Here is a 16,331-nt window from a genome sequence, read left to right on the forward strand (position 1 = left end):
ATAGTGTACAGGAACATCTGCACTGACTACAGGAGGTCAGTGCAGATGTTGGAGGTCCCAGGGTCCAGGTGGGGACACCCCCGAAAGTGCTGGAGAACAAGCAGGCCAAGATCCTGTGGGACTTCCAGATCCAGACTGACAAGATGGTGGTGGCCAATCAGCTTGACATTGTGGTGGTAGATAAACACCAGAAGACAGTGGTGGTGATGTAGCAATCCCAAGTGATAGCAACATAAGGAAGAAGGAACACGAGAAGCTGGAGAAGTACCAAGGGCTGAAGGAGGAGATGGAGAGGATGTGGGGCATGAAGGCAACAGTGGTCCCAGTGGTGATCAGGACACTAGGGGCAGTAACACCCAACCTGAGTAGATGGCTCCAACAGATACCAGGAACCACACCAGAGATCTCTGTCTAGAAGGGCGCAGTCCTAGGAACAGCTAAGATCCTGCGCAGAACCCTCAGACTCCCAGGCCTCTGGTAGAGGACCCAAGTCTGAAGGAGGCACCACCCAGGAGGGTGAGAAAGAAATATATTTTTTTAATATATAGTGTATATGAGACTGAAAAAGAGCTTTCAGAGAAAATTTGACATTTTGTATCATTTATTTTGCAAATTTGACACTTTGTAATGTATCGTTGGTTGGTCCAGTAGAAAACAAACAAACAAAAAACAAGGGGGAAAAATCCACTTGAATTATTTAATACTTCGTATTTCAGCTTTTAAATCTGTCAAATATTAATGTGGTCTATATTTAGTATAAATGGGACTGCTAGCAGATATTTTCCAAACTTGTTTTTGTTCTTTCAATTACATATAAATATCCAGAAATAAATCTCATTTCCTATAGCATAGTTAACAAGAGAGTACAATGAGCAATAGAAATGGCATCAACATCTATGTAAGAAAGAGATTAGGTGACTATAAAATGTACAGTTTAAGTTTAATTTTAACTTAATATTCACATTCATATATAAAACTTACAAAACCTGGATCTTTCAAAATTCATTAAAATAGCTTTTCTTTGTTACCTGTGAAAGATCGATTAAATTACCATAAATTTACTGTATTATTTCTGTATGATCAGCATCATTAATGTCATTTTTGACTTGTTGTTCTTTTTTAAATCACTTTTAAAAACATTTCATCTGTAAAAAAGAACACAAGTCAATAAATTAAAATGCTCACCTAACCTCATACCTCAGTCCCTGAAAGCCAATACTGTAGCGCGTGTATGTGCGTGTGGTTTTGTAGAAATAGAGGAAACATAACCGGTTAGCGCACCTGTTTCAAACTCATAGTTGGGTCGGAGTCATTTTCCATACAAAAAAATCAATGTAAATATATAATATATTTTATACATATTTGAATATATTTACAAATGTACCGGCACTATACATTATATGTATTCTTTCTCCAGAAATGGTAAGATTTATCTATAGTATTGAAAGTAAAAAGCATCAAAATTCAAAATATTATGCTCTTTTGTTTTGTTAGTTAAATTTCTGTCTTTTTGTTCTTGTGTGTTCCTATTTGTCATCCTCTTCTCATCCCTTGTTTTCAATGTCCAGTCCCTTCATTCATCCAGAAGCAAGTAAAAGTACTGGAAGCCACTAGAGTGGGACCATCAAACAAGTACCATTGTTGATTGTACAAAAAATACTCCAGCTACAAACACAAGAACCACATATAAACTTTTGTTTTTATATGAGGAGAGGAACAGGAGGAGCTGGTTTCTCAGTTCATTCAGTCGTAAAAAACAGTTTCTGTAAGATCCCTGTCCACTCCTTTAAGACATCACGCGATCATGTACCATAAGTAGCGTGTACGCATGGCAGTATTAGCATGTGATAGCAGCGTCGCCACCTGCACTGTCCCAAATGGTTTCAGTAGTCCATCTGATGGGAGGGGAGTCGATCTAAGATGGGGGGGTTCCTGCGCTGCGAGTGTTTTTGGACACAGAGGGGAGAGAACAGGATTGTCCAAACTTGGGGTGTGAAGGGGTGGGGTGGGTGCTCATGTTTTAACATTGCCATTGATGTGCTGGTATTTGGGGAGGCAGGGCTCGTCTGGTAACGGGTCATGGGAAAACACAGAGTCATCACCGGAGGAGCAGGAGCTGCGGGTGTCGGGGAAGCTGGGAGAATACTGCTCTGATGGGATGCAAAGGTCCAGATACTCCTGCAAGAAAATAATCCCATTAGAAGATTTGAGTGAGAGGTTAAAAAAAAGTCTTTGGCTAACAGGAGACGGTGTTGTCATTAAGTTGAGGGACTTTCCAGAAGATTGTGAGAGGGTATTATTTTCATGATATTTATTTAGACCAAAGCAAATCAGCCTGCAAGGATTTTTGAAACAGAACAGAAAAAAACAAGCTTATACTGAACAACAATATTTCCAAGAATAAAAATCAATGAAAAAGATGAATGTTGTCCTGCTGTGTGATTCAGTGGATCCCTAAGATTTAGGGGTCGGGCTATTGGTTTTGAAGTCCATGTGCATTATTCCTAAATTCAATCCCAGCCTATGTGTCACGGAATCACCCAGCTAAACTGCGCAGAGCGGCTGGGAAAAATAAAAACAAATCTCTAAACGCCTCTTCAATCAAAATGAAAACCAAAAGAAATCCATTTATTAATTTTTAACTCAGTCCAGTGTTGCAAAGTGGTTTTGGTCTTTTCAAGTCGTTTGAGGCACATTTTTTCCTTCCTGCTTGTCTGTTCGTGGAACCAGTTGGGATGAAAACAGAGTTCTCGAGATTTTGTAGAAAGTGAACACTGGCTTCCCAGCTCCACACGAGAAGGCTCACATTACTAAAGACCTCCACATCTGCCAGGAGTTTGGAGCTGAGGAGAAAGGGGAAGGCCCTTTATTGCTCTTCAAAAAGTTCAAAATCAAAGTTGGGCTCTTTTGGCACAGATTCATGAAGCTCTGGTTCCAGAGCAGACAAGGCTTGACAGCGTTCCATCCACGGCCTCTTTTGAGGTCAACGCTAGGATATCGCAGATGACAACAAGGGGAACGAAGCAAAAGAATGTCAGCGTTGAGCAAAGCTTAAATATGATGATTGGGCAACTTTACTGGACCAGAGTAGCCACGTTGGGCCTGCGTTGAATTAGCCAGATTTTTTTTTGGTTGATGCTTTGTGTGAACAACATGGCTGCTAACACTCCTAAAGCTTTCAACAGCATTCTGCTGAACTCTGCATTTACTAGCAAGAGTCTGATTTAGTTTGGATAGATACACTAAGCGAAGGAATGTATAATATTGTGCTGTTACTAAAGCTCCTGTCTGCCAGGATCTTGGTGCAGCTGTTACTGGTTGAAGTCGGCAGAAAAATAATTTTGACTAAACAAAGGAGAAGCTGAGAATGGCTCACCTCATTGCTGCTGAGGGTAAGGATGCGATCCAGATCTTCGACTAGCTGCTTGAAGGTGGGTCTCTGGGATGAGATGGCGTGCCAGCAGTCTTTCATCATCATGTACCTGGCAAGAAAAGGCATTAACCATCCATTTAACATTTACAAAATATCACCGGCTCTTTAGATTTCATAATTTAATTTAGTCTGCAGGAGACAGCAGCCTGATTCTAATTTAGTATTTGGATGTACACTTAAACATTGAATATCCTTCATGCCTGTCTTCGCCATTGACAATCAGAGCACATTTGTGCTTTTGTTTGCTGTCTCTCCTCTCCTCTCCTCTCCTCTCCTCCTCTCCTCTCCTCTCCTCTCTCTCCTCTCCTCTCCTCTCCTCTCCTCTCCTCTCCTCTCCTCATCAAGTAGACTAGTGATGCTATTTCTTGTGTAGTTTTTCTACTTCTTCCCCCCCTTCTGTATTCATTTACAGGTATCGCTGCCTTCAGAGCTGCATAATGACCTCCAACCCCGCTGACCCACTCAACCGGCAGCCTATTCAATATTCAATATAATGTACTTTTGTATGTATTTCTATGCTCTATGCCTCTCCTCTCCTCCTCTCCTCTCCTCTCCTCTCTCTCCTCTCCTCTCCTCTCCTCTCCTCTCCTCTCCTACCTATTCTATCCTCTACCTGTCCTCCCCCTTCTCCTCTCTCTCTACCCAGCTGGCCATCAGCAGGAGGACCAGGCTCATGTAGGTAGACCTACATGAGCCTGGTCCTGCTCAAGGTTTCTTCCTGTTAAAGGGGAGTTTTTCCTTGCCACTGTTGCTTGTCTGGGGTTAGGCCCTGGGATTATGGAAAGCGCCTTGAAACAATTTTGATTGTAAAAGACGCTATATAAATAAAGATTGATTTGATTTGACTGCAGCTTGACTCAACTCTTTGTGAGTTGACTTTCACACTCTTTGTGCCGCACAAAGAGTGTGAAAGCAGAGCTGCCAGTCATGAAAATTCTGATTGAAACAAGGAAAGATCCTCACAGCTCATTGGTGCAGTTGCCAGGCTTGTCCATGCGATGTCCCTCTTTGAGCAACTTAAAGAGCTCTTCAACGGGAATGCCGGGGTACGGGGAGCCCCCTAAGGTGAAGATCTCCCACATCAGCACCCCAAATGACCAGCTGAGAGGACAGAAAATCACACAAATGCATTTTATAAATACATTTATTCAAATCAGTTCATGGCAATAAATACTTAAACCATTAAACAGTAAAATCATGACATATAGTAATATTTCTCCTCACAATTTCTCCATATTTGCTCAAAATAAATAACAGTATGTTTAAATGTTGATTTCAAGGCTGCAAAGGCACTGCAGGGGACATTCTTTTTTTTCTCATCAAGAATATAACAATGATGCAACTAAAATTAGAAAATGGTTTAATTTAAATATCACCAAACCCAATAAGTGTCAATTTTACATTTAGCCATTTGGCCAACATCTGAAAACAGCTCCAACAGAGTCATTCCAGAGACGTCAATGGGCTCTTTCTGCTGTCTGGAGACTTGTGGTGCGACTCTCAGTGCCACTCTGGCTCCATCTCAAAGAACACTATTGTGCCTGTCTGGCCATACACACTATCTGGCACTGTTCAGTTGCACCACACCAAAACAAAACAGCAGACCACCCACAGCGCATTAAAAAGGAGGAGGAAGTTGTCCGAAGATGCCCACTGATTAGTAATTTCCTTATCCTGGTGACGAGCTTACTAGGGTTACCAGGGCCATCATTTTCATCACTGTTGATTCATGCATTTCTATTGCAGCCTGGAAAATGCACAAACAGCTGCATTATGCTATGCAGATACAAACGCTGTCCATGGGTGCAATCATGCAGTCTTTTGACATGCCTGTCATCCTACAAGGTAAATAGTTGTGGTCAACCAGAGTGGGAGTTTATCAAACCCTACATCTGTTTATACAACCAGACTCGGGTTAGCTATTTATCTCTGTATTGTATCTCTCTACCGACTGAAACACTCATCTCACTTTTCGGTCCTTTGCTCCACCCATGTCAACCTACCACTCGGTACCAACCGACCTTGATCAAATAAACAAATAAAGCTCTCAGCAGCATGCTTGGGGTCAACTTCACTGTCCTACCATGTTCCATAAATAGAGTGTATGTTCATACAACATGTTGCGCAATTTCAACATGTTAAACATTGAACATTTATGTTATTACAATAATATTACATCCTGTAAACAGTTGCTTGTTGATTCTGGCTAAACCAAATGTCAAAACATCCATCAATAAATGTATACATCAGTGGATCTGATCTGATCAAAAACCTGGTATAAAAACAGGAGCTAAAGGAATCTAGTTGTTTTTAATTGATCAGGCTTGGACTGGGAGCCTGCACCTGAGCTCCAGTCAAACTAATCCTTACTTAACCCCAGCCAGAGTGGAGTCCCTCACACCCATTTATCAAAGAGACAAGAGGTCTTGTTTAATTGAAATTCATGTATTCATTCAATTCAGTCATGTATTGATCGCTTGTGCTTCTTGTGATGCTTGATCTGAGACCAACAGCCTCCATCTCCACAGATGTCTCTTCTATTTACTTCCATGAGAAAAACAATTACTGAAAGTGAGTGATGAAATGTAATTAGCAGTGAGCTGATAGGAAAGACGGCGGTAACCTCTTTGTGCCTTCCTGCAGTTTATTGACTGTTACAGAAAGAGCTTCATAATGGTGAACATAGCTTATTCACGTTAGCAAGAATATGCACAGAAGAGAAAATCTCTGTCTGAATGTGGTGTTTTGTCCGCTACTAGTTTATGACTCAAACACAGGGGTCAGCATACAAGGTATTTGTCTAATTGTCACATGCACTGTCTGCTGTCAGTGTCAGGAGGACAAGCTTCAAACAACTGTCAGAGCACAATAGACTAAAGCAGCAAACAGATAGGGACACTCTTCTTTTGTTCCATTTTTAAAAAACGTACTCTGGAACTTGATTAGAAAAAAGGAGCCTGGTTGGCTCTTCCCATACCAGATGAATGAAAATAAGAAGGGTGGGTTTGACAATAAGAGAGTGGGCCTATATTGATCGTGGAAAGAAAAATGATGAGCCGCATGATCAAAGTGTGGCTGGATGGAGAAAGTAAAGGGGGGAGGGGGGTAGATGGCTGCAGAATTTTTGCATTCAGACATGTGTGGAGGCCCAAAAAAGGGGAGACTTCCGAACTGAGCTGGCAGGGAGGGGGGACTACAGGCTCCTTCCAGGGCCCTTTGAAGCTGTTCAGATTAGTAACACAGCACTGGCTTCAAGTCTAGCATGAAATCCTCACTTTTGCCACCGACTGGCCAGTGCTGCACCCCACCTCACCTTCACCAAAACATCTCCTCCACTGTACCTACAAACTCATCACCTACATAAAACCCCTAAAAAGGCAGTCTGAGCACAGTTTCTGTGCACCACTGGTGTGTGTAAATGGATTTATTATCATGCAGACACAGCTTCCTATGTACTTACACATCACTTTGGTGTGTGTAGACCCGGTCGAACAACGCCTCTGGCGCCATCCATTTCACCGGGAGACGACCCTGAGGATGAAGACAGATGAAAGGGTCAAATAAAATCTACACAAAACCCACTGAAAGATTCTTCCCAAAGTCTCCTGACTCCTGAATTCTTATCACGGCTGGGAAATCCCATTACACGTGAAAAAGGTCAATAAGTTTAAATGGAACTGGAGAATGAAGCATGAGAGGAGTGTTTCCCATTTAGATTGTAAAAGCAAAAGAACTGATAAACAGAAGCAGAGATAAAGAGTAGTTTGTATATGTGGTGCCATTAAAAGACTGGCTGGGAAGATAAACATGGCTGTCAAGGCAGCCTTGGTCAATATCTGTGAGGCATGACTAAGCTCATCACACTGGATTACTAACCCCCAAATAAGCCCTAAGGGAAAATAAAATGATGCACTAATGAGCAATACGCAATAGGTTAATTAGTGCAGGATTGTGTTCATTACATAAGCAACAACACATTTTATAAGTTACTGAACATTTATGAGGAATAAGATATCTAGATCTTTCCAGTTGGAGGGTGATAACCAAGTTATGCATTACTACAGGGATCTGTGAGGGCTCTGTCTACTTTGCTTTAATGTAAATGATAGGCATTGTTGCTGCTGTTATTGTGCATGCTATGAAAAGCCAACCATGCATATTAAATGAGGATGCATGATCAATGCTCTGGGGTGGGAAAGAAAGACACCGCTAGGCCACCACAGGGATGCCAATTATGTTTAAGCTGCTCCCTTCTTGTTCTGTCTCTTTTGGGGTAATGGTATGAGTGTCTATGAAAATTAAATAAAAAGATTCTGGAGAACCTACAGAGCAGAGTATCTAGAACTGATAAGCATTCAAATGTTGCCTGGGAACCAGCCATTTCCGCCAAGCAGAGGGAGAACGTTAAACAGGAAGATGAAAGAATTAGAAAAAAGAGGCCAATGGATAGTTTAGCGACATTTATAAACATTACGTTCCCCCTAAGCATGTGTCCCTTTATGTGTGGACTCACATTTGTTGTCTTTTTATAATAGTCAATATTGTGGACATCTCTGGCAAGGCCAAAGTCTGCGATCTTCATAATGTTGCTCTCTGTGACCAGGACGTTCCTGGCTGCAAGGTCTCTGTGTATACACTGGGATAGAAAGAATTAAAACAGTAAAGACATTTTATTCAGAATGATCTCAAAACGTAGATGGCTCATGCATGCTATAGGTTTGTGGGACGACACAAATGCTAGCATGTCCGACCGAGTAAAAATTCCTCACGTGCTGTATCACATATGTGTACGCTCTGAGTTGTTTCTGTGCATTGAAATGCCTGTGCAGTCATTTGCATGTGTTTGTGTACATGTGAGACTCTGTTACATTCCAACAGTGAGAGCAAGCGTGAGGCTGATGCGGGCAAACATGGCCGTACCCCCTTTGTGAAAACTTCACAATTCTGCAGCACAGAGAGTCTTTTGTCAAGAGGATGAGAAGACACAATTCAGGGATTGGGCAGGGGGTCAGGGAAGTGTTTTTAGGAGACAACGTTCCCACAGCCAAGCTTACAATATATAATGATTCCATCACATTCTCTTACCTTCTGTGATGCAAGGTACTCCATACCCCTTGCTACTTGGTAGGTGCAGGACACTAAATCTTTGAATGTAAGTTGTTCATCTGAGACTCTGGCGATATCATAAGAGTATTCCATGCCAGGTGGCCTCCGGGCTCGGAGGTACTCCCTAAGGTTGCCTTTGGAGGCGTATTCTACTATCACATAAAGGGGACCTGCATCAGAGAGGAGATAGACATTACTGCTGGACCATGATCATAAATTATTCCCTTTGACAAAACCTTAATTTTCTCATTTTTTTACACATCCCTTTTCACCTCGATATGTTCATCTCAGCCACTGAATTAAATATTTCTATAAAACTATAAACGTATTTCAAAAATGTTCTTGTACACAACTAGCATGTATGGATCTATTTTAACTAGTTTGCCTCTTGGTTTGCAGCATTTATAGCGGAGAGGAGGCTATTTATACCAGTTTATGTATTTTACGCTATTCCTGTATTTGCTTATTTGTAGATAAATGCTTGCTTATGTACAGCATTACTGTCTTCAAATAATGAATGCTCAGCCTGAGTCTACTCACCATCTTGCGTACAGGCTCCAAGAAGATTAATGATGTTCTTATGTTTACCAATCATCTTCATCATTTCCATCTCTGATACCAGGTCAGACAGCTCTTTCTCCGTGGCATCATCTAATAGTGGGAAGATGTGACTTTAAAGTTTGCAAAAACCTCTCAGTCCCATGTCCACATTTAACCTTTTGGTCTTCTGTATCTACGCATGATTAATTGTGGTTGACAGACAATGTGGGCTACAATTACAGCACAGACTGAAGTTTCTAATAAAGATTACAGAGACATCCTTTCAGTGCTAGGGACATTAATCTGGATTCATTATTTGCTGCACAGGCTCCTTTTTCATGGAGTTGATTGAGCCAGTGGATCTACAGTATACAGACAGCCAGAACAGCATTGCCAGCATTCCTCTGCACAATTACCTTACCTGGAGTCATTCTTAACAGCACATTTCCTTTGTCAAGGTTAGTCCCCCGGTCTGCTGCAGTAGGTGATCTGACCCCTCCCCAAAACCAACCTTGTGCCCTCTCCTGTTTTCATTAATCATAGCAGTACAGCTTGTGTGACTTGTCTCTTTGTGTGAGTGCTGACTGAGCTACAGCCAGCTGCTTCTTTAGGGATAGGTATTTCACTGCTCCTAACCCTCAGCTTCCAAACCCGACTTACCATAGCTGTCACTCAGCAACCACCAATAATGAATAATAATGAGAGCCTCAGGCTCCACCTAAACCTCCATTGGAGCATAAGTGACCTATAAATGCCAGACAACACCTAATGGAGAAGTATGTACCGTATGTGCATTTGATGCTTACCTTTCAGCATTTTGACGGCAACAGTCACAGCTTCCTTGGGTTTGTCTTTATCAACGCCCAGAGCCTCTGCCATTACAACTTGGCCAAAGCAACCTTCACCCAGGGGTTTGCCCAGGGTCAATCTTTAGTCATCAAACAGACATGGAAAAGACAAGAAACTTTGCAGTTAGGCTGCTGAAAAACAAAAGAAAATCTCATAATATCATCTGACACTTTTATGAGCTCACTCTCCTACAAAGTATACAAGTGTAGAATACAAGAGGAAATAACACTGGTTGCTAATCCAGTTTGTAAACCTCCACCCTGTTCTTTTTATATATATATAAAAAGATCGTTCTATTTCTGTGTCTCTGTGAACATTTTATTGGCACAAGGAGTGAAGACAGTGCCATAGTAACAGCAACTACTGGATTAAATCAGAAAAGGCACTTATTTCTAATCTGTTGTTATCTGCCTTGGTGTATTACAATATACACTCTTGTCAAGACCTAAAACAGGTCCTGACACATTACTGCAGACCCATTAGAAGATGACGAATGAAATGACACATACCTAACAACATGCTAAATGGAAATTTAATTGCTACAATACTGGAAACTGTCATGATGATGTAAGCTATTGAGAAATATGTCCACACAGAATTATTTATGATGTGCAAAAAATATTCTGCATGGATAATCAAAATTAAGGTATTTTTAAGCCTTAATCATCTTTGACTTTAAATTGTGAATTTGACAATTTCCTAATAATCCATAACAATTTTCTAGGTTTCTAGACTCTGGTTTTCTGTAAAAGCACCTTAACCAGCAACTTAATATTATTGTCTAAACTAGTTGCAAAATGCCTCAGATTTTCATCAGGTTCAATAACTAAAATGACTCAAAATATTCTTTTAATCGCAGTCCAAGGGTACATGATATTATTTGCTAGTGTGTCAGTCGTAACATAATGTGTACTTGCACACAAATGTCAGAGACAAAAAAAAAGAATAATTTACCCCTGAACCTGCAGTGTATCTTGTTTTTTCTTGTGATTGACAAGTGCAGGTCCCCACCTCCTTTCGCCCCAGTATACTGCCTTTGCAATCACCAGCACTGCACCCTGCAAAGCCAGAGACTGGTGCCCTGCTGTAGAAACATAATCCCCTATCTGTCCACATATTTAGCATGCTCAATGACAACCAATCTGTCCAGCCATCCACACGCCATCCAATCAATGTAAGTTTTCCTCCATGCAAACCAAGAACATTAGCTTTCCTTGATGGTTTACATCCTAATCTGGTCCCTCCAGCCCAGGCAGGCAGGCAATGAATCAAGACTAAAACTGCCACGCAGTTGTATTCAGTCTCCACAAAACACATCTTTTTGTGTGTTTTTTTTTTTATTTAAAATTCAGACGTTTCCACCCCTCCTGGGCTACCACCTTATCGTGGTGGAGGGGTTTGTGTGTCCCAATGATCCTAGGAGCTCCGTTGTCTGGGGCTTTATGCCCCTGGTAGGGCCACCCATGGCAAACAGGTCCTAGGTGAGGGATCAGACAAAGCGTAGCCCAAGACCCCCTAATGATGGAAAACAACATTGGTCCGACGTTTCCCTTGCCCGGATGCGGGTCACCGGGGCCCCCTCCTGGAGCCAGGCCTGGGGGTGGGGCACGTTGGCGAGCGCCTGGTGGCCGGACCTCTGCCCATGGAGTCCGGCTGGGCACAGCCCGAAGAGGCAACATGGGACCCCCTTCCCGTGGGCTCACCACCTGCAGGAGGGGCCAAGGGGGTCGGGTGCATTGTGTGTTGGGTAGCGGCCGAAGGCAGGGATCTTGGCGGTCTGATCCCTGGCTGCATAAACTGGCTCTAGGGACACGCAATGTGTTACGATTTGTGGTTGTTTAGGACCCGAACGCAGTGATGAAAGGTCCAAAAATTGGTTTTATTAAACAAACACAAAAAGGACAGTCCTCCTGGACTGCTGGGAAGCAACAGTTCGTCCTCCGGTGCACACCAAGAGCTCCAGCGTGGAGCCACAAAAATCATAAGAACCTGCAAAAACCAACACAGACCCCAGAAATACCAAGTTACACAAAAATCCTCCGACGCTGGTAGACCGGAGTCTTAGACCTTAAATAGGCGGCTGATCGCTGATGTCCTGCAGGTGCGCCAACAGGTGGCCGGAGCATGGCTCCACCACGCCCCCTGCGGGAAAAACACAACTGGGAATCCTGGACCACAACAGAATGTCACCTCTCTGGTGGGAAAGGAGCCTGAGCTGGTGAGTGAGGTTGAGAAGTTCTGACTAGATATAGTCGGCCTCACCTCGACGCACGGCAAGGGCTCTGGAACCAGTCTTCTCGAGAGGGGTTGGACTCTACCACTCTGGAGTTGCCAATGGTGAGAGGCGACGGGCAGGTGTGGCAGTTCTGGTTGCTCCCCAACTCAGTGTCTGTATATTGGAGTTTACCCCGGTGGATGAAAGGGTAGCCTCCCTTCGCCTTCGGGTGGGGGGACGGATTCTGACTGTTGTTTGTGCCTATGGCCCAAACAGCAGTTCAGCGTATCCACCCTTTTTGGAGTCCTTAAAGGGAGTGCTGGAGCGTGCTCCTTCTGGGGGCTCCCTTGTCCTCCTGGGTGACTTCAATGCTCACGTTGGCAACGACAGTACGACCTGGAGAGGTGTGATTGGGAAGAACGGCCCCCCTGATCTGAACCCGAATGGTGTTTTGTTATTGGACTTCTGTGCTCATCTTAGATTGTCCATAACAAACACCTTGTTCAGGCATAAAGGCGTCCACATGTGCACTTGGCACCAGGACGGCAGACCCAAATGTATTGTGAGGGTCTGCTGGGAACGCCTGGCAGAGTCTCCTGTCAGAAGGAGCTTCAACTCACACCTCCGGGAGAGCTTTGACCATATCCCGGGGGAGGCGGCGGACACTGAGTCTGAGTGGACCATGTTCCATGCCTCCATTGTTGAGGTGGCTGACCGGTGCTGTGGCCGCAAGGTGGTTGGTGCCTATCAAGGCGGCAATGCCCAAACCCGCTGGTGGACACCAGTGGTGAGGGATGCCGTCAGGCTGAAGAAGGAGTCCTATTGGGCCTTACTGGCCTGTGGGACTCCTGAGGCAGCAGATAGGTACTGGCAGGCCAAGCGGAGTGCAGCTACGGCGGTTGCTGAGGCAACGACCCAGGCATGGGAAGAGTTCGGTGAGGAAGAGTTCGGTGAGGCCATGGAGAACGACTTTCGGACGGCCTCGAAAAGGTTCTGGACCACCATCCAACGTCTGAGGAGGGGGAAGCAGTGCACTGTCAACGCTGTGTATAGTGGTGATTGTGTGCTGCTGACCTCAACTCGGGATGTTGTGGATCGGAGAAGGAATACTTCGAGGACCTCCTCAATCCCACCAACACGCATTCCAGTGAGGAAGTAGGGCCTGGGGACCTGGGGATAGGCTCTCATATCTCCGGGGCTAAAGTTGCCGAGGTAGTCAAAAAAACTCCTCGGTGGCAAGGCCCTGGGGGTGGATGAGATCCGTCCAGAGTTCCTTAAGGCTCTGGATGTTGTAGGGCTGTCGTGGCTGACTCAACTCTGCAATATTGCGTGGACATCGGGGGCGGTGCCCCTGGATTGGCAGACCGGGGTGGTAGTCCCTCTTTTTAAGAAGGGGGACCGGAGGGTGTGTTCCAACTATAGGGGGATCACACTCCTCAGCCTCCCTGGTTAGGACTATTAAGGGGTACTGGAGAGGAGGGTCTGCCGGATAGTCGAACCTCGGATTCAGGAGGAGCAATGTGGTTTTCGTCCTGGGCGTGGAACAGTGGACCAGCTCTATACCCTCAGCAGGGTCTTCGAGGGAGCATGGGAGTTTGCCCAACCAGTCCACATGTGTTTTGTGGACTTGGAGAAGGCATTCGACCGTGTCCCTCGGGGGGTCCTGTGGGGGGTCCTCCAAGAGTATGGGGTGTCGGGCCCGCTGATACGGGCCGTCCGCTCCCTGTACGATCGGTGTCAGAGTTTGGTCCGCATTGCTGGCAGTAAGTCGAACTTGTTTCCAGTGAGGGTTGTTCTCCGCCAGGGCTGCCCTTTGTCACCGATTCTGTTCATAATTTTTATGGACAGAATTTCTAGGTGCAGTCATGGTGTTGAGGGGGTCCGGTTTGGTGACCACAGGATCGGGTCTCTGCTTTTTGCAGATTCAAGATTCAAGATTCAAGATTCAAGATAACTTTATTGATCCCTTTAGGGGGTGTCCACCAGGGAAATTAGCATCTCCAAAGATCTACAGCATCTACAAAATTTCCCACCACCATTCCCCCCATCAAACCTATTAAAGATAATAGAATATAAGAAAATAAGAAATAAAATAAAATAGAATAAATTAAAAATAGAATATGAATATAACAATATAAATATAAAACTATAAAAATGTTCCGGTTCTCCTGTTGGCCCTCCTCCCCCCCAGTGATGAGTTGAACAGCCTGATGGCTCGGGGGATGAATGAGTTCCCCAGTCTGTTGGTCCTGAACTTGGGGAGGCGTAGCCTCTGGCTGATCAGGCTTCTCTGGCTGTGGATGACAGTGTGCAGAGGGTGGCGGACATTGTCCATGATGCTCCGCAGTTTGTCGATAGTTCTCCTCTCTGCCACTGTCGCCAGAGGTTCCAGCTTCATCCCCACCACCGAGCCGGCCCGCCTGATCAGCTTCTCCAGCCTGGAGAGGTCTGCTTTTGTTGCGCTCCCCCCCCAGCAGACCACAGCGTAGGACAGGACGCTGGCGACCACAGACTGATAGAACATCCAGAGATGTCCAGATGATGTGGTCCTGTTGGCGTCATCAGCCTGTGACCTCCAACGATCACTGGATCGGTTCGCCGCCGCAAGTGAAGCGGCTGGGATGAAAATCAGCACCTCCAAATCCGAAGCCATGGTTCTCAACCGGAAAAAGGTGGAGTGCCTTCTCCGGGTCAAGGAGGAGATCCTGCCCCAAGTGGAGGAGTTCAAGTACCTCGGGGTCTTGTTCACAAGAGAGGGAAGAATGGAGCAGGAGATCGACAGGCGGATCGGTGCGGCGTCCGCAGTAATGCGGACTCTGCACCGGTCCGTTGTGGTGAAGACCGGTCCATCTTTGTTCCTCCCCTCACCTATGGTCATGAGCTTTGGGTAATGACCGAAAGAATAAGATCACGGGTACAAGCGGCCAAAATGAGCTTCCTCCGTAGGGTGGCTGGGCTCTCCCTTAGAGATAGGGTGAAAAGCTCTGCCATCCGGGAGGAGCTCGGAGTAGAGCCGCTGCTCCTCCGCGTTGAGAGGAGCCAGATGAGGTGGCTTGGGCATCTAGTTAAGATGCCCCCTGGATGCCTCCCTAGTGAGGTGGTCAGGGCATGTCCCTCCCGTAGGAGACCCCCGTGAAGACCCAGGACACGTTGGAGAGACTATGTCTCTCGACTGGTCTGGGAACGCCTTGGGATCCCACCGGAAGAGCTGGAAGAAGTAGCTGGGGAGAGGGAAGTCTGGGCTTCTCTTCTTAGGCTGCTGCCCCCGCGACCCGACCCCGGATAAGCGGTAGAGGATGGATGGATGGATGGATAGACTTTTCCATAGCCTGAATGTACTCAGAGGTATTAAAAGTTATTTAGTGTTTTATAACACTTTCGACACTAATTGATTTTCCCCTTTCTGCGCAAACCTTAAGTGTGTGTTCAACTAGTATAACCTTTGCCGTCTCATTAAATCAGACACAAATTTCATCACCATCCATTGCAACTGTGACAAACTGAAGCAACATTGTTTGACCAAGAAGGTCAAAACCAATAATTAGCACAGCTTCATCCCAAAGCATCAGAAGCATGTGTGAGTGAGAGTATGACGGAGTCCCAGGTTTCATGGCCAGGCAAGGGGCCAAGTTCAGGTTTTTTTTGTTTTTTTTTTACCAGAACAACAACAGATGACTCATAAACCATTATCACAGCCACTACAACTATTATACACCAGTTAGCCATTGTTGTCTGCTGCCTATCAGCGTTAACATCCCTCATCATATGAAACAATACTTATCTACCATTTACCAGCTGAGATACAATCAAAGAGCTGTGCATTGTACTGTGATTTTATTGATATCCTCCACCATAATGTACCCTGTTAGTCAAATAATAGCTGTATTGACACTAAGGAAATGAGCGAAGGATGTAGTGCTAAAGGCTGTTATGCAGACTGTCAAACAAGTACCGGTACTGTTTGCAGAAGTCATTGTTATTATGAACTCTCCCTCCAGGCAACAGTGACATTGTTTAGATCCTTGCGTGCCTTTTAGAAGGACAGGACGTTTACATACTTATGCATCAAATTATCTGTATTGTTTTTCTTATTTTTCTAAAGTATCACTGATATCAGTGCAATTATTAAATCTCTGAACAACTTTTCTGAAATATTGATGAGTCAAAGATACAACAGCAGGAAATGTT

At 44.7% G+C, this 16,331-nt stretch overlaps 1 protein-coding gene across 8 annotated transcripts in view; it reads right to left on the reverse strand.

The window, feature by feature from the left end:
- Window positions 1–583: 583 nt before the first annotated feature.
- Window positions 584–16,331, reverse strand: part of fgfr2 (fibroblast growth factor receptor 2) — a 37,976-nt gene continuing 22,228 nt past the window's right edge. For all 8 annotated transcript variants that reach the window (XM_057047676.1, XM_057047679.1, XM_057047677.1 and 5 more), the window contains 8 exons: window positions 9,886–10,007; window positions 9,080–9,190; window positions 8,519–8,709; window positions 7,947–8,069; window positions 6,894–6,964; window positions 4,397–4,534; window positions 3,377–3,482; window positions 584–2,178 (listed from right to left, as the gene is read on the reverse strand). In XM_057047676.1, the coding sequence (XP_056903656.1) occupies window positions 2,014–2,178; window positions 3,377–3,482; window positions 4,397–4,534; window positions 6,894–6,964; window positions 7,947–8,069; window positions 8,519–8,709; window positions 9,080–9,190; window positions 9,886–10,007 (1,027 nt within the window). In that variant the 3' untranslated portion in view covers window positions 584–2,013. The remainder of the gene's footprint in view (window positions 2,179–3,376; window positions 3,483–4,396; window positions 4,535–6,893; window positions 6,965–7,946; window positions 8,070–8,518; window positions 8,710–9,079; window positions 9,191–9,885; window positions 10,008–16,331) is intronic.

Source organism: Takifugu flavidus, chromosome 11 (assembly GCF_003711565.1).
Source record: "Takifugu flavidus isolate HTHZ2018 chromosome 11, ASM371156v2, whole genome shotgun sequence".
Classification (NCBI taxonomy): Eukaryota; Metazoa; Chordata; class Actinopteri; order Tetraodontiformes; family Tetraodontidae; genus Takifugu; species Takifugu flavidus.